The sequence below is a fragment of the Tachyglossus aculeatus genome, chromosome X1 (genome assembly GCF_015852505.1).
Source record: "Tachyglossus aculeatus isolate mTacAcu1 chromosome X1, mTacAcu1.pri, whole genome shotgun sequence".
Lineage (NCBI taxonomy): Eukaryota > Metazoa > Chordata > Mammalia > Monotremata > Tachyglossidae > Tachyglossus > Tachyglossus aculeatus.
This window is the reverse complement of record NC_052101.1, coordinates 81,013,731-81,031,972: the sequence shown is the minus strand read 5'-3', so window position 1 is coordinate 81,031,972 and position 18,242 is coordinate 81,013,731. Positions and strand designations below refer to the sequence as shown.

The following is an 18,242-nucleotide window of genomic DNA, read 5'->3' as shown; positions in this document are numbered from 1 at the left end:
AGGCAGGGAAAGGCAGGCATTTTACAGATGAAGAAACTGAGGGGAAGAGAGGTTAGGTGACTTGTCCAAGGTCACACAGTAGACCAGTGGGAGAGCTGGGACTAAAGCTCAGTTCCCAGACCCATTCTCTTTTCATCATACCACACTGCCCCCAACCTCCCACTGGGCTCTTCACCCTTTGTCCATCTGATTGTTCAGAAAGCCTCGTGGCTGCTGCCCAACTCCCAAACTCTAGTTTGACAACCTTTTTAAAATCACATCTCTTCCAAGAGGACTTCCCTGATTTAGCCCTCATTTCCCACTCAATTCTGTGTCACCTTGCACTTGTATTTGGACCCTTTATTCAAGTCACCCCCAGCCCCACAGCACTTATGTTCAGATCGATAATGTATTTACGTTAATGTTTGCCTCCCCTTCTAGACTGTAAGCTCCTTGTGGGCAAGGAACATGTCTACCAACTCTGTTCTGTTGTACTCTCCCAAGCACTTAGTACAGTGCTCTGCACACAGTGAGTGCACAATATGATTGACTGATGGACAACCACAAAGACCACCAGGAATGTCAAACAACAGTAATGATTTTAACGACCTAAGCTTTCAGATCCTCTGTGGTCTCCGTATTTGTCAGCCTTATGTTCTTAGCCTCTAAGACCCATTCTCCTTTTCCCCCTAACTACCTTACTGCCCTCTTGGAAGCAAGTCTGGCCTAGTCGATGGCCTGGGAGTCAGAAGGACCTGAGTTCTATTCCCTTGTATGCTGCCATCTTACTTTTCTGAGCCTCAGTTACCTCATCTGAAAAATGGTGATTAAGACTGTGAGCCCCAAGTGGGACAAGCACTGTGTCCAACCTGATTAGCTTGTATCTACCCTTGTATCTACTATGTGCCTGGCACGTAGTAAGTGCTTAATAAATACCATAAAAAATGTTCAACCCCTATTACTTTTTTTTTTTTAGCCTTGGTTGCACAAGCAGCCAGAATCAAACCAAAATAAAAATAAAAGAAGGCTCTAAAGGCACCAGACCCAAGAAAAATTCCTAGGGTTAAGTGTTGACGTATACACTGTCCACAATATGGTCTAGCCTAATTCTCCTGGATCTCTCACCTGCCGTCAACACTGTACCACTCCCTTCTAGAAAAATTAACCTTGGTTTCACTGACACAGTTTTCTCCTGATTCTCCTCATCTCTTTGGCCAATATTTCTCAGTCTCTTTTGCTGTCTCATCTTCTAGCTTTCATTCCCTAAGAGTAACCCTCAAAGTCCCCTTCTCTTTTCACTTTATACACATTCCCTTGGGGAACTCATTCCCTCCCATAGCTTCAAGTACCATCTTTATATGGGACCCAAATCTACCATACTAGGCTCAAGCTCTCTCCTCGGCAAACTCACATTTCCTCCTACCTCCAGAACCTATGTGAATGTCCTGCCTCAAGTTTTAAATGTCCAAAACTGACCTTCCCTCCCAATCACTCTCTCTTCCTTCTACCTTTCCCTTCACAGTTGACAAGGCCATCATCTGCCAGACTTCTCAAGCCCATAACCATGGCATTATCGTCAACTGCTCCCTCAGTCTGCCACCAATTCCTGTTGGTTTTTCTCCATATTTCCATGACCCACCCCATCTCCATTCAAACCACCACTATGACCCAGATGCTTGTCATATCGTAGTTTAACTACTGCATCAGCCTTTTCATTGGTTTTCCTGCTTCCAGTCTTCCCCCTCTCTTCATTCCATACTTCACTCTGCTGCTTGGATCTCTTTTCTAAAATTACAATGTGCACACATCTCCCCACTCCTCAAAAAATGTGATTACCCATTCCTCTCTGCATCAACCAGGAACTCCTGACCATTTGCTGTATTTGAGGTACTCAATCAACTTTCTCCCTCCCACGTATTCACTCCTTCCTTCCACTACAACCCCACTTGCACTCTTAGTTTCACTCAAGCCCACTTACTCACTGTGCCTTGTTTTCATTTCTCCCTACATCGACCTTTTGCCCATGCTAACCCCACTACCTGAAGCTCCCTCCCCTCTCAAACTTCACAGACAATTGCTCTCCCCATTTTCCAGGCTCTTCTGAAGTCACATTTCCTTCAAGAGGTCTTCCCCATTTACTCTCTAATATCTTCAGGTTAACTACCCCCAACTCCCACCTCAGCACAACTCCCAAGGACTGTTGTACACACAACCACCCACAACACGTAATTACCCATTTTACGTAGACTATTATTTAAGGACTCACTCACATACATAACCCCTCTCAGAATCGCACCTGGAGAGTTTCCAGTACTCTACCAGTCTCAGCTACGGGAGGGAGAGTCAAGCGGTGGCATACTATTCCATTCCTAGTTTGGCCAGTGGCTAGCGAATTGAAGGCAATCTGCTACAAGTCAAAACTCACCTGTGCTGGGCAGCAGAAGCATGGGAGAGAGTCAAGGGCGGAGACTCGGGTTTATTGCATGGAAGAAGGCAATGGTAAACCACCTCTGTATTTTTACCAAGAAAGCTCTATGGCTACACTACCAGAATGACTGCAGATGGAGGTGGGGTGTTCTGGGAGTGATGTGTCCATTGAGTAGCTATGAGTCGCAAACGACTTGACAACATAAGACAAGACACACACATATCCCCATTTTCTTCTCCTCCTATTTGGTATTTATCCATCAATTGCATTTATTGAGTGCTTACTGCGCACTGAGCACTGTACTAAATGCTTGGGAGAGTATAACAGGTGATAGACACATTCCTTGCCAACAAGGTAGTTTAGCATCTGCCTTCCCTGTTAGATTGTACATGCCTTGAGAGCAGGGACTATGTCCAATAATTCTATTGTAATCTCCCAAGCCCTTAGTTCAGTACTCCGCACATAGTAGGTGCTCAGTTAATGATATTGACAGAATGATCAGCACGTGGTAGGTGTACAATAAATACTATCTATTGACTGATAAATCTGCACACAATAAATATTTTTGACTGATGGATTGACTGAACTGCTCAAATAGTCTTCTGCTATTCAATCTCCTCACATGGTTCACCCAATTAGTTTAGAGAAGCAGCATGGCCTAGTCGCAAGAACACAGGCTTGGGAGTCAGAAGTGGGTTCTAATCCTGGCTCTGCCACTTATCAGCTCTGTGACTTTGGGCAAGTCACTTAACTTCTCTGTATCTCAGTTACCTCATCTGTAATACGGGGATTAAGTCTGTGAGCCCCACATGGGACAACCTGATTACCCCAGTGCTTAGAACAGTTCTTGGCACACAGTAAGCACTTAACAAATACCATCATCATCATTATTATTATTATTATGTCATGATAGCATTCCCATGGTCCTTAGTGGCTGACTGTATTCTAGGATCTCAATTTTGATCACTCTACCTCATCATTTCTTGTTAAGAATGGATCATAGGTGACAGTCAATCAATTGATTGAGCCTGAGGTCACTGCCCAAGAAGCAGGATTGGTATCCGTGATTAAGGTGGAAAGTTGTGTGCGCCCACTTGTGTGCGCCCGCCATCAGCCTGGGTTCCTTCCTCCCGAGATCCACGGAAAGCCCACCTCCTTCTTCCCTGACGCCGTCCCCTGCTCGGAAGGCCTGGTGACTTCATAATTTAAAGTTTGCAGGGACACATTCAGATGGTTTTGTAAAGTGCCGCTTTATGGGTTCTTTGCCTGATTAACATTTAGTAGAGCAAAATCCGCCAACCTGCCAAGGAACCTTGCATACCAACTTCTGAAAGCGACTCTCCCGAAGAAGTATCCAGGACCGAACTCTTAAGCTTCTGTGAGGAAGTCTGATTTTGCTCAATAAGAGTCTCTATTTGATTAGCTTAGGTGCCATAATTCCTAGAGACGGCTACTCAGACACCAAGATGTGGCTAAATGGGGCTGTCTATTCAGCAACCAATATCCCAAATCACCTATTTGCATAAAACTTTTGCTTTGGGGTATGCCACACGAAACGTGATGCATTGTTTTTCTAGTGATATACTGTGTCCCCAAATTCTTGCCCAAATCCCCCTTTAATGAACTGCAAGTGCTTCAGGACAGTAGGCTGAGGTGGCAAATGGAGTTTATGGCTGTGAAACAGAGTATCTCATTCATTCATTCAATCGTATTTATTGAGTGCTCACTGTGTGCAGAACACTGTACTAAGCACTTGGAAAGTACCTGGCCAGCAGTAGATGGCTGCCAGTGCCCTCATCTTAATACACTGTGGTCAAGACAGCCACTGATATCTGCTGTCCCAGTGATTGACGTCTTTGCAATGTGCCCAAACTGCATCACGGGACTAACGCTGCCCATCACTGTTACACCAGGAACCTGCAATTTGCCTCAACCTGAAAAAGCAAGAACATAAAACAAGGGTGAATCCAACTTTAATCCCAGCAATTTCCAATCTTTTTAGGTGTCCATCAGCAGCAGCAAAATACAAGTCCCATACTTTGAGTCAGCCTTTTATGCAAAAAAACCTGTTTATAATAGAGTCCCTACCCTTGAAAAATATACAATTTACTACATTTGGAATTGGACCCTCTACCAAGAAAGATTTTCAGATTAAGAGACTGTGATGATGTGGTTTTAGTAATGTAATCTAGGCGGAGCATCTAAGTAAAGGGGAGCCCACTCACTCCATTGGTGACCTGGGGCTACTAACTTACGTTCCTCTCAGTCAGCTTCTCCCAATTTGTGAAAGGCTGTCTCCTAAACTCTAAATCCACTGGGCTATATGAAAAATTGGGTTTCATTAACAAGAATTAACAAGAATTAATTTAGCAATGAGAATGTAGTGTCTGTATGGACAACTTAATGAAAAAGACATGGCTCCCACCCCAATTTTCTTGTAGATGGCATGTTCACATTCAGAAAGAAGCACAGAGAAGCAGTGTGGCTCAGTGGAAAGAGCAACGGGCTTTGGAGTCAGAGGTCATAGGTTCAAATCCTGGCTCCGCCAATTGTCAGCTGTGTGACTTTGGGCAAGTCACTTAACTTCTCTGGGCCTCAGTTACCTCACCTGTAAAATGGGGATTAAGACTGTGAGCACCCCGTGGGACAACCTGATCACCTTGTAACCTCCCCCAGCACTTAGAACAGGGCTTTGCACAAAGTAAGCGCTTAATAAATGCCATCATTATTATTATTATTATTCAACTTTTCAAAGAATGTCCTAATGGATAAGTTTCATAAATGCCACTAGGAAGTCTCCTGTATGCCTTCAACTCCCATAGTTTTCCTTCAGGTCACATAAATGGGACTTAACTCTTTTATCTCAACTCCTGGAACAAAGTGGCTTCAATTTCTCACAGCACCTCTCAGAAACATGTCCATCTTAATTAATATTTACCATGAACGGAGGAGGCCACCGAACTGTCAACCTTGCTTGTGAGGCAAACTCTGAGCTGCTATATGTGCCCAGAAATGGATTTTATTTTTTTCACCAGTAGTTGTCACTGTAGCATCTGAATTCTGAGAGGCTGAAAACAGGAATGGAGAGGCAGGACATGAAAATGCAGAATCGGGAGACTAAATGAGTTCTAAGTCTTTATGGGTAAGAACATCAATTAAAAAAACAATGCCTTTTCCCAAGCTCTCCCTTGATCAGGAGATAATTAGCCAGAGACAGACAGCTAAAATTTAAAGAGCATCAGATTATAATAACAAGTGCTTCTTAAGATAAGAAATGAGACTATTTTCCCCCCTCTAGGATCACCATGCCTAATATTTTTTCTCTTTACCCCTTCTTCTTTACAGTTTCTGTGCTAGGAGAAACACATAAGTGATTGCAATTGGAATTCCTGAATTACTCTGAGACTAGGATAAAATTTGGGAACTATGGGCCCTCTCTTAGAATCAGTGTTTAAGAAAATGATCCTGCCTCAGAGCCACTATTAATAGTGTAGCTGGCCTCCCACATGCCACCTCTGCTGCCAGTGTAGTTTTTCTGCTGCCAGAACAAAACCACCTCAAAATGGGCTTTGAACCCTGTGGTAGATCTCACAGCCCACTTAGGTTTTTATTCACCTGGGAGTTGAAAGTTCAGCTATAGGATCTCTCCAATGCAGATTGATGTGGCAGCTGCTATGGGAGAATAAAACAAGAGATCCAAAGGATCACATGTGAGGGGGAGTGTGCCTGAATGTGTGTAATTAGTGGGGGGTGGAGGGAATTCTCCTTTAAAGTAAGAGTCTAGATACTTATAATGATATGGATCAAGTCAGTAGAAAACTACAAAAACACTGTTCCGTAAAAAACCTGAAATATTTTACTTTTTTAAACTTTGATCTAAGTTTACTTAGATTTCATGAACTTGATACAAGAACATTTGATATGAATTGGTAAATAAAACACTGTAATAGCCACAATAAACTTTGTTAGAAATGTACATGTTGCGAAAATAATAATAAAAAACAGCAATGATAACTGGATTATATTATATAAATGCTCAACAAGAACAGTGTCAAGGGAAGCTTAAAAAAACCTGTTCTGCATAAGTCTGGGGCCCTATTTAACTAACTTTCATAGACTTCTAGCATTCATAACCTATGTCCCACTATAACAGTATAAATGTTAGTTAATAAGGCCTCAGTTGTTTCCTGTAGCTGTTTTTTTATGGACATTACATCCAGGTAAATGGTATATAAACAAAGCTCATAAGAAATGTACAAATATAAAAAGCTACAAACATTAATAAATTACATCATCACAAAACACAGAAACACTTCACAAGGTGCTAGTAAAATAACTGTATCCCCCTCATAATACAAGAATTAAAACAAAGAGCTGGTATTAAAATTGAAGATTTATCTTCAAAATGTGTCTTAAATAGATTTTTTTGTACTATTTGATTCTAAGATATAGTATAAGGCTGCACAAACTTGGCTTGTTTTTCAGGCAACACCGAATTCCCAAAGGAAAAAAAAATTGTAGAATCAAACTAAAATACAACGGTTTATCATACTCAGCAAAAACTTGTATAAATGTTAATGAAGTATTCTATAGAAAGAAATTTCTAAAGATACTTTACTCTTATAAAAAAGAAGTTATTTAAAAAGCTATTTACAAGCTACATTCTATGAAAAATATGCCTTAGTAAACACATTGAAAATTAAAATAGGGGATTGCCTGAGAAACAAATTTAACCCCTCAGTGTTTATGTGCAGGCAAGCAATTTAATGTAAAATAAATGCACTCTACACCAAACACTAAAAGAGTTAAAAGACAAAAGTATCCAGTCAAATTGTCAATAAGCTCAACATTCCCATTTCAAACACTTAGCCCTAGTTCCAGAGCTTAAGCAAACATAACCACTAAGAAGTGCCATGATAAGAGCCAGTTATGAGAGTGGACCTCCTATCCTGCAGCGAAGTGCAGGCAGAGTGAGCCCCACACTGCCCACTGAGCACTGATTTCAGTACACAAAGTTCTGCCAGAAGGTGGGTTCTGACTGCCTCTTAGCTAGAACTTGGTTAAGGAATCAGGAAACAATCTTCCCCCAGCAAGAGCCTGTTTGGACATGGCGTGCCATGTGGCACATGGCAAGTACTACAACATGAGTTTTCCCAAACACGAGTGTTTGTGAGACTGCAACCCCTATGAGAGAGGAGGACTGGGCAAACTCACTTCTAGTCTAGCACATGTGTCAGGTGGCAAGAAACCTGGCCTCTGAGCTCAGGGGAACACAAAAGCCTTAGCTACAAACACAAACTACAGATAACCCCTCCATACTCTACGTGGGCTGGTGAAATGCTCATGCACCTATGCTCCCGTGCATAAACAAACACAATCCCTAGACTCCACGGTCCTCTCAAAATTAGTTTTTGAGAGGCGAGAAGTGCTCTTGTGCAGTTACAACTCTTCACTCACTCCTGTTAGCAAATCTAGTTAACAGGAAAGGACAATGCAAAATGAACTTATAAATTAAGTGGAGTGCTCTCCGCATTCTTTATAGCATCCAAAAAAAAAAAAAAAACCAAAAAAACAATTTGGAAAGAAAAAGAGGAGACCTCTTTTTGTTGTTTTTTTAACTCTGTTGGGTACGGAATTTTTCAAACTCAGACCTCATTGTATATGTTACTTTACCAGATACCTTTCAGAGTTGGTACACTCGTTCTTTCTTAAAGGAAGGGTAATTGAAACAATGTGCATTCTCTTAAAACCACAGTTTTGTACTTATGAACAAGTTCAAGGGATACTTTCCTAAAACTGGAATGATCCTCAAATTCTTGGATTAACTTTTTGCGAACTGTCACTCTCAGCAATTTGAGAAAGGACATCTCTATGAAAAAATATTTATAGCAGTATTCTGTACAATTTAACTGCTGAAAGTTAAAAACAATTATTAAAGTGGTGACAAAAAGTTAACTGGTATTGTCCCTATGATGATGCACAATAACACTCAAGTCCTCCAAGAGTTGAAGAATTAGTGTCAGCTCAAGAAGTCCTGAGCTTCGGAGAAAGTCCCAGGTTCCCAACTATTAAAGAAGTAATTTCCCATTCCGATGTATTTTCAAAATCTTCCCAAGCCTCTGTTTAGCTGTTGCCATGCCTTTTTTCGTGCGTTTTCCTGAAAATAGATTGAAATACAGAAAGTCAGCAGCAAATGATTCAAGCAACCCATCAAGCAGCCCAAAAGAGCTCGCCTTTGGAGGTGTTTAACTGGCCAGACATCTTCCAATGCAAGTGGTGCATCAACACAGCAGTCCTAAGAAATGGACCATTTCCAAATCCACAAACCCCTTTCCCTTCCCTCCCAGGAACCCAAGCCAGAAGTCCCCTTTCCTACCCATCCCGATGGTGATTTTAGCCACCCAGACTATAGAGAGACTAGGAGTGAACTGTGGTCCTCTCCCTACCTGTCTGCCCTTCAGAGGAGAAGATCTGCCTTTGTGGGAAAAGAGCGGGCCAGGATTTGGAATGCTGATAAGGTCGTGACCTTTTGGAGCTAGGATGTGGGTCATAGCCTGGAGCCATTATGAGCATCAGGGCTATTCCCTACCAGCAGTAATATCCTGCTATGCTTCTTGTTCTTACTGTGGTTTTTTTGTCCCTGAAATTCTTCCCCTGTCTCTCTTCCTTGAGCTTGCAAATATCCTGTGGGCCAGAATGGTCTGTGAGCCCGTTGTTGGGTAGGGACCGTCTCTATATTTTGCTGACTTGCACTCCCCAAGCGCTTAGTACAGTGCTCTGCACACAGTAAGTGCTCAATAAATACAACTGAAAGAATGAATGAGTGATCCTGGCCTTTCCAGGTCTCATTAATTAAAGCAGCCACATGGACTACAGCAAAGAGCATGGACCTGGGAGTCAGAGGAATCTGCCGCTTGCTTTCTATGTGTGACCTTGGGCATATCATTTCACTTCACTGGGCCTGTTTCCTCATTTGTAGAATGAAGATTCAATACTTGTCCTCCCTCACCCTTAAACTGTGAGCCCTTTGTGGGTCAGAGACTGTGTCTGAACTGATCATCTTGTAGCTGCTCCAGTGCTTAGTACAGTGTTTGGCACACAGTACGTGCTAAACAAATATCACTTTGCACATTGTAAGTGCTAGGTAAGGGTCAATGCTACTGCTACATGAAAGCCAGCAATGCCCTTCTAGACTGTGAGCCCGTTGTTGGGTAGGGACCGTCTCTTTATGTTGCCAACTTGTACTTCTCAAGTGCCTAGTATAGTGCTCTGCACACAGTAAGTGCTCAATAAATACGATTGAATGAATGAATGAATCTTCATTCATCCATGTGGGCAGACGTCAGGAGAGGCTGATCCATGAGAGAATTCCCAATGTTTTCATGCATTTATTTACGCAGGATGCTCCTGACTGTGCTGGTGCATCACAAAACTTGGCAATACACTCAGCTAGTTTTGGAAGTTCTAAATTACACTTGCTCTGTGGGGAGTGGAGGGGAGGAGGAGAGAGTCACTGGTAAGAAGAAGACACAGTTGTTATTTTTCTCCCACAACATGGACGTCTTTCATCAGCTGTTCCTAAACCGGCACTGAACAAGTGGCTCTTTCCTCATTAGGTGCCTAGGCCCACGACAAGGGAAGAGGAATAGTGCTGGTATGACTTCAAAGGCTCTCCTCCATGTCTAAGCTGTAACTTAGTGTGGGACTTACTCCCATCTTATTTTGTACAACTTCAGATGGATGGGACTCTCCCCAAAATGCCTTATCTGAATTGTTCTTCCTACCCCAAAACCAGTACTGAACTCTACAACTGCAATTTCTTTCTCACATTAATTCATGCCCAGAGAGCAAGGATTTGTCAGAGGAATGGGTCTAATGAGGATGAGTGTCTGTCCTAATACAGTAGAGAACAGCACTTAAATAACATACCACTGCATACCCAAGTGTGTTTGTTGTCTTCTCTGTTGACAGAAGAGGCTTCTTAGTGCTTGTTAGATCCGGATATCCAAGTTGCACTACCCTAACTTCTAAGATTAGGGACACTCTGCTGTTTTACAGTAGCTTACACTGGCCCTGAGAAGCTAATTTGAAACAGAAACAAGACAAGAGTCTGCTTCCAAAGTATTTTAAATGTCATGAATATAATCGCAGGCCCCTCTTTGCTAGCTGTGTAGGCCAGCTTGTAAAAGGTTAGAGTTGAAATGTATTCATGGATAAAATTACAGGTGGTGTTTGTTTATGCTGCCTGGGTTTCTCTGTCCAAGGCATGAGCATCTTTACTGTGGTTTCTTGAGTAACTAACATCTCAGCTGCACGCCCTGACTGGCACTGTTTACCTTCTGATGAAGAAGTCAACTAGCTTGAAACACATCAAACAGCCCCTGAGCAGTAAAGCAGCCAAATCCCCGGTGACTTTACTTTTCCATGTGTAACTGGGAGCTGTATAGTATTGTTTTAAGCACAGTAATGCTCATTATTTATTGTGTTACCATCTAGTGGGATGTGCTATGACAACATGATGAGCCCTAATCCATTGGTGAAACACCAAATTTAGTAGTTAGGTGTTTCACCAATGGATTAGGGCTCATCATGTGCTATGACAACATGATGAGCCCTAATCCATTGGTGAAACACCTAACTGCTAAATTAAATGTAGCCCAGCTTTTCTAGTGAGTATAGCCCACCATTCCCTCGCTCCCACACCCCCACCCCGCCCCGCCAATCCCTACAGGAAGTCTATTGGGAGCAAAATTAATAAAATCAACATGCTTTTCCATGGGTCTGGGAAAAGTGGTACTTGTCTTAAGGGACTGGATGACATGCTAGGCTGTCAGTTCTAACCAAGTAGCCCCTAAATTGTGTGGGGTAGCCTATAAATGAAGGGGGCCCAATGAAGGAATTCCCCAGAAGCACTTTCACCCAATTCCCCTCTCCTCTAGGTTCATATGCCCTTTTTCTCTGACTTTTTTAAAAATAGTACAGACTGCCCAGGCAGCAGCATGCTCCAGGCAGGAAGGAGGGGGAGGTTTATGCTAACACAGTCATCAGCATCTTTCCCATTCATTAGTGTGCTAGTGTGAGAGTGTGTATGTGTATGTGTTGGGGTTGGGGGGAGGAAAAGGGAAAGATACCAATTTTTAACTTGCCCTGGTGAGAGGCTATTTACAAGGCTATTAATTTTCTTTATGTACCTCAAAACTACCTTTCTCCACCTCTCCTTCCGTCCTCACCATTATCAACATCATGGACCAATGGTACCTTTCTTCTAAATTCCAAGAAGCCTGACCTGGCCTGGAACTTCATCGGAAGCCATGAAGGGAAGGGTTTGAACTTCTTTCTTCTTCTTCTTCTCTGATACTTTCAACTTTTCATTAGACATCATCAGTGCTGAATCAGTGCTGGGTTTCAGCCTGGGCAGGTGTGCAGGAGCCTTAGGTCCCGAGAGAAGAGGCTTGGGACCAAGAAGGTGCAAAATCTCCACAAAAAGGCATAATGAACCACAAACTCTCCTCTCCAATAATCATCAGAAGGAGCTTATTTCCTTTAACAAAACTCAGCTTTCCTCCTGCTGAGAGGTACGTTGCAAGATCTGGGACAGAGCACTCAAGCAGGATAAGCAGAAGAATTTCCACTTTCCCCACTACTTGTACCTTGAAACTGAAAGCCAGTTCACGGAGGGCAAACTCAGGAGAGATGGAGATTTGGGCCCAGTGCTCCAGCACCTCTCACTGAACACCTTAAGCACAAGACAATACATTCCCACCCACCTTTACATTCAGCTCCTTCTCTGACCAGCTGAGAAGAATCATTCCAGTAGGTCCACTGAGGCAGGGCCTGTGCGTACCCCTTTTTCTGTTCCTTTGGCCTTCAACCTGTGCCTTGGCTCTCGTCTTTCTCACCATCGATTCCTTGCTTAAGCTCTCCCTCCTGTCTGGAACTCACTCCACCTTCACATCTAGTAGACCACTACTCTTTCCATCATCAAAGCTCTACCAAAATCTCATCTCCCCCAGGAACCCTTCTCTGACTAATCCCTCATCTCCCCATCCTATTTTCCCTCCCCAATCTGTCACCTATGCACTTAGTCCTACCTCCTAAGCACTTAGGTAATTATCCTTATACTGAATTGCTTCCCTTACCTATGATTTATTTTAATGTCTGTAACCCCTGCTAGGCTGTAAACTCCTTGAGGGCAGGGATCAGGTCTACCTGCACTACTGTACTTTCCCAAACATTTAACACAGTGTTCTACACGTAGACCATAAGTGCTCAATAAATACCATTGACTGGTTGATTGATTGACTGAAAGAACTGTCCCTCTGTCCCTCTCTCACATGAATCCCTGTTTATCAGACTAAATACCATTCAGGGCTGGTTGAGAAGAGGGCACAGGCAAATCAGCAGGCACATATATTTTCCTGAATTCCTAATGACAACTCCTGGATCTTTAGGGCCTAATAAATCCAATTATTACTGCTAGCATCATTCATGCTAATGCCTTTATTCAGGCAGTTCCAATCCTCACCTCGATTCTCCTTTGTAGAATTAACTGTGTTATTACTCAAGCACGTGAATTAGAGCACTAATGAAATAAGGACTTTCTTATGAACTTCCATTCCCCAGCAGATAGTGTCAATGAGTAGATTACTGTTTCTTCACACATTTGGAGCAGTGATCACCTTCCTGTTCCAAATCATATGATATTTTACAACAAAATGTATTTTAGAAAGGGTAAAACCTTTACCATCATGTTCATTGCTAGTGACCTGACTTCAACTTTCCATGTTAGCATAGGATTCCTTGTGTAAAAATACAGCTCTCACACATTTCCATTGCATTCAATAGCATTGTCCTGGAAATGCAACATGTCTAAGACAGAAAAGCTCAAACTAAACCATCACTCAAGGTAATGGCAGATTCTTTTCAATTTCTCCTTGGGTTTCCTCTTTAACTCAAAAAGTGTTACTTGACAAAGTTGTCAGGTGAAAAGTGGCCTATAACTGTACTATCAAAGGAACTGAAGAAATAATCTTTGAAAACAGCCTGTTTAAGTGCCACTATTTGCTACAAAGGGGACCCAAAATGCGGCTAATGAAACTGCAAACTGCTAATTAAGAAAAAGGAAAAAAGGATTCCTCTACAATTTTATGTATTTTCAGGAAGCCATCAAACGTGATGGAGATAAATATGCTAACTATTCTGAGCAAGGTATTCGGCTTTTATTCATATGATGTGTTTTCTTTAACATATAGCCAGTTGACAAATACTACTAAATTCTTGAGTCAAGTGACTATGGGAAAGAGAGCCGAAGCAAAGGTAGAACAGAATGTAAGTACTGATAGGATGCAATCTCCCATTCAAAGTCCTTTAGACAGGAACTGGTGTTGGTTCTTTACCCTCTACAGGGCTCTGAGTACCTGTCAGCTTTGTGATTTTGGGCAAGTCACTTAACTTCTCTGTGCCTCCGTTACCTCATCTGTAAAATGGGGATCAAGACTGTGAGCCCCAAGTGCGACAACCTAGTAACCTTGTATCTATCTCAGTGCTTAGAACAATGCTTGGGACATAGTAAGTGCTTAACAAATACCAACATTATTATTATTAAGGGCACATCCTCAGGGATCTGCTTTCCCCCTCCACATTCCCCACTCAGGAGATAACCCCAATGGCCTCTTCCCAACTCAGGATCAAAAGCTGTTCAGCACTTTTTCATAGGTGGAGAAAAGAGATCAGGGGAGAAGCAGATGGAGGGAAGGGAGAAACGGTGAAGGAATGCAACTTTTTTTACACGGGAGAGTTCTGAGCACTCAAGTCCTGCACATGCTCCACCATATTACAAAACAGAGTTTTAGCAGTATGTGAACTCACTGTACCTTTGGCAGCTGCATTGTTCTGGGATGATGAGGACGGCCTCCTCTGTGTGAGGAAAACTCCAGGGGCCATAGGCTGAGAGCCTCGGTTGACCTGGGCAACTCCAAATGTGCTGGCTCCTGCAGTGTACTCGTGATCAGTTAGGCTGCTGGGATGGGACTCTAGCTTGGGCTCTGGGGAGCTGCTTTCCTGGGAGACCTTATTGGAGTTGTTGGGAGCCAGCTTCTTTTTGGCAGTCTTTTTCTTCCTTCCCTTTTGTTCCTCCTTTGAATAAAGCACATCATCTTCCATCACCCTTCTGGAAGAACCAGTCGCCATGGCTTAACAATGCTGCAGTTAGCATGTTGGAATCACATTATTGCCCAGCCTGACTGGGCTGCTAAACAGGGAATGGGGCTAGCACAGACAGACACCTTTTCTCCAAGCCAAGCTAAAGGGATTGCTTTTCATTGCCTAGCAGAAGAGCAGTTAAGGAAGGCAATAAACCTGCCTTTGATGGCCCCTGGAGGTTTTGTGCACACCATTCATTCATTCATTCATTCAATTGCATATATTGAGTGCTTACTGTGTGCAGAGCACTGTACTAAGCACTTGGGAAGTACAAGTTGGCAACATATAGAGATGGTCCCTACCCAACAGCGGGCTCACAGTCTAGAAGACTGTTAGCACACCACTGCTAACACAGAGTTTTGGACCTCATGTTGCCCCTGTGATCTAGCAGCCTTTATGCTTGATTAAAGGGAGAAAAACATGGAATTTCTCAGGTCTTTCATTTTAAAAGCCAGGTTCTACAGAACCAACTGATTTCTAAGTAATCATCCATTCTTTAGTTAAAGAATAAACGGTGGAGACTTTTGTAAACAAAACTTACTGCCACAAATGGATGCAAATAGTTCTTAATACTTGTCTTTTCTCAAGTAGATGGGCAAAGGGAACCAAACTCACACCTCAGGAGCCAGGAGTGTCCAATTTAATTTGTGATCAACTCCACTGTTTCATGGTACACTAATTATGCGAGGTACATTTTAATAAAAAATCCATATTGCTCTAGTCACTTCATGGCCATCTAGACATACACTACCAGTAATTAAAATTTCAGGGTTTTTATTTTTTAGAACGCGTTGATGGTTCTGCCTTGCTTCTTCAAAATACTCTCCTGATATGGACCCAGGAACCATTATGCAATATCATCTTGCTCTAAAATGGAACTAACTGCTGCATTTTAAGTGTGATTCACTCCTCAAGAGTGTCTTTAGAACACACTTTCAGCTTAGTTCTTGATTCTGAGAAGCTGTTTGTTCTCCATTTCCTAACAGGTTAAATTTGAGAAATGGGAAACTTGTCTCAAAAATTTTGACTTTCCCCGCCTAGCAAGTGATGTTTGGAATACCACTTGTCAAAATAATGCTCAAAAGCCTTGTAAAGTAGATTCATAGTCTTTAATGATGTGGTCACACACCTTCAGCTACTAGATCTCCTGCATTTTTCCCTCTGTTGATCAATCAATCAATCAATCGTTTTTATTGAGCGCTTACTGTGTGCAGAGCACTGTACTAAGCGCTTGGGAAGTACAAGTTGGCAACATATAGAGACAGTCCCTACCCAACAGTGGGCTCACAGTCTAGAAGGGGGAGACAGAGAACAAAACCAAACATATTAACAAAACAAAATAAATAGAATAGATATGTACAAGTAAAATAAATAAATAAATAAATAGAGGAATAAATATGTACAAACATATATACAGGTGCTGTGCGGAAGGGAAGGAGGTAAAACGGGGGGGATGGAGAGGGGGACGAGGGGAAGAGGAAGGAGGGGGCTCAGACTGGGAAGGCCTCCTGGAAGAGGTGAGCTCTCAGTAGTAGGGCCTTGAAGGGAGGAAGAGAGCTAGCTTGGCGGATGTTGGGAGGGAGGGCATTCCAGGCCAGGGGGATGACGTGGGCCGGGGGTCGACGGCGGGACAGGCGAGAACGAGGGACGGTGAGGAGATTAGCGGCAGTGGAGCAGAGGGTGCGGGCTGGGCTGTAGGAGAGAAGGGAGGTGAGGTAGGAGGGGGCTAGGTGATGGAGAGCCTTGAAGCCGAGGGTGAGGAGTTTCTGCCTGATGTGCAGATTGATTGGTAGCCACTGGAGATTTTTGAGGAGGGGAGTAACATGCCCAGAGCATTTCTGGACAAAGACAATCCGGGCAGCGGCGTGAAGTATGGATTGAAGTCGGGAGAGACAAGAGGATGGACGATCGGAGAGGAGGCTGATACAGCAGTTCAGACGGGATAGGATGAGAGCTTGAACGAGCAGGGTAGCGGTTTGGATGGAGAGGAAAGGGCGGATCTTGGCAATGTTGCGGAGCTGAGACTGGCAGGTTTTGGTGACAGCTTGGATGTGAGGGGTGAACGAGAGAGCGGAGTCAAGGATGACACCAAGGTTGCGGGCTTGTGAGACGGGAAGGATGGTAGTGCTGTCAACAGTGATGGGAAAGCCGGGGAGAGGGCAGGGTTTGGGAGGGAAGACAAGGAGTTCAGTCTTGGACATGTTGAGTTTTAGGTGGCGGGCAGACATCCAGATGGAGATGTCCTGAAGGCAGGAGGAGATGCGAGCCTGGAGGGAGGGGGAGAGAGCAGGGGCAGAGATGTAGATTTGGGTGTCATCAGCGTAGAGATGATAGTTGAAGTTGTGGGAGCGAATGAGGTCACCAAGGGAATGAGTGTAGATCGAGAACAGAAGGGGACCAAGAACTGAACCTTGAGGAACCCCCACAGTAAGGGGATGGGAGGGGGAGGAGAAGCCTGCAAAAGAGACTGAGAATGAATGACCAGAGAGATAAGAGGAGAACCAGGAGAGGACGGAGTCTGTGAAGCCAAGGTTGGATACCGTGTTGAGGAGAAGGGGGTGGTCCACAGTGTCGAAGGCGGCTGAGAGGTCGAGGAGGATTAGGATAGAGTAGGAGCCGTTGGATTTGGCAAGTAGAGGTCATTGGTGACCTTTGAGAGGGCAGTTTCCATGGAATGTAGGGGATGGAAGCCAGACTGGAGGGGGTCGAGGAGAGAGTTGGTGTTGAGGAATTCGAGGCAGGGCGTGTAGACAACTCGTTCAAGGAGTTTGGAAAGGAACGGTAGGAGGGAGATGGGGTGATAACTAGAAGGTGAGGTGGGGTCAAGAGAGGGTTTTTTTAGGATGGGAGAGACATGGGCATGTTTGAAGGCAGAGGGGATGGAACCAGTGGAGAGGGAGCAGTTGAAGATGGAAGTTAAGGAGGGGAGAAGGGACAGAGCGAGAGATTTCATGAGATGAGAGGGAATGGGGTCAGAAGCACAGGTGGCCGGAGTAGCACTTGAGAGGAGGGAGGAGAGCTCCTCTGAGGATACTGCTGGGAAGGATGGGAAAATAGCAGAGACTGTTGAGAGCCGGGGGGTTGGAGAAGGGCGGGGGAGTGACTTTGGGGAGGTCGGACCTGATGGATTTCATTTTATTAATGAAGTAGGAGGACAGATCGTTGGGAGTGAGGGAAGGAGGAGGGGGAGGAACTGGGGGCCTGAGAAGGGAGTTGAATGTACGGAAGAGCTGATGGGGATGATGGGCATGGGTGTCAATAAGGGAGGAGAAATAGTTTTGTCTGGCAGAGGAGAGGGCTGAGTTAAAGGCAGGATAGGATAAACTTGAAGTGAACGAGGTTGGCATGGTGTTTAGACTTTCTCCAGCAGTGGTCGGCAGCTTGAGCATAAGAGCGAAGGAGGCGGACAGTGGCAGTGATCCAGGGCTGTGGGTTAGTGGTATGAGAGCGGCGAAGGGAAAGGGAAGCGAGTGAGTCTAGCTGAGTAGAAAGGGTAGAGTTGAGAGCGGTAATCTGATCATCAAGACTGGGTAGAGAGGAGAGGGAGGCGAGGTGGAGTGTGAGGCGCTCAGAAAGATGGATGGGGTCAAGAGAGCAGAGATCTCTGTGAGGGAGTAATATGGATTTACAGGGG

At 43.9% G+C, this 18,242-nt stretch overlaps 1 protein-coding gene and 1 non-coding gene across 3 annotated transcripts in view; one reads left to right on the top strand and one right to left on the bottom strand.

Annotated features, from left to right (window-relative positions):
• The first annotated feature begins 2,257 nt into the window (after positions 1-2,257).
• Positions 2,258-2,394, top strand: LOC119920037. The gene has a single exon (XR_005447808.1). It is a non-coding gene; the product is annotated as a small nucleolar RNA SNORA7 (small nucleolar RNA).
• Positions 2,395-6,267: 3,873 nt separating this feature from the next.
• The window catches only part of PHF2 (PHD finger protein 2), a 202,311-nt gene continuing 190,336 nt past the window's right edge, over positions 6,268-18,242 (bottom strand). For both annotated transcript variants that reach the window (XM_038772093.1, XM_038772094.1), the window contains 2 exons: positions 14,281-14,542; positions 6,268-8,564 (listed from right to left, as the gene is read on the bottom strand). In XM_038772093.1, coding sequence (XP_038628021.1) covers positions 8,476-8,564; positions 14,281-14,542 — 351 coding nt within the window. In that variant the 3' untranslated portion in view covers positions 6,268-8,475. The remainder of the gene's footprint in view (positions 8,565-14,280; positions 14,543-18,242) is intronic.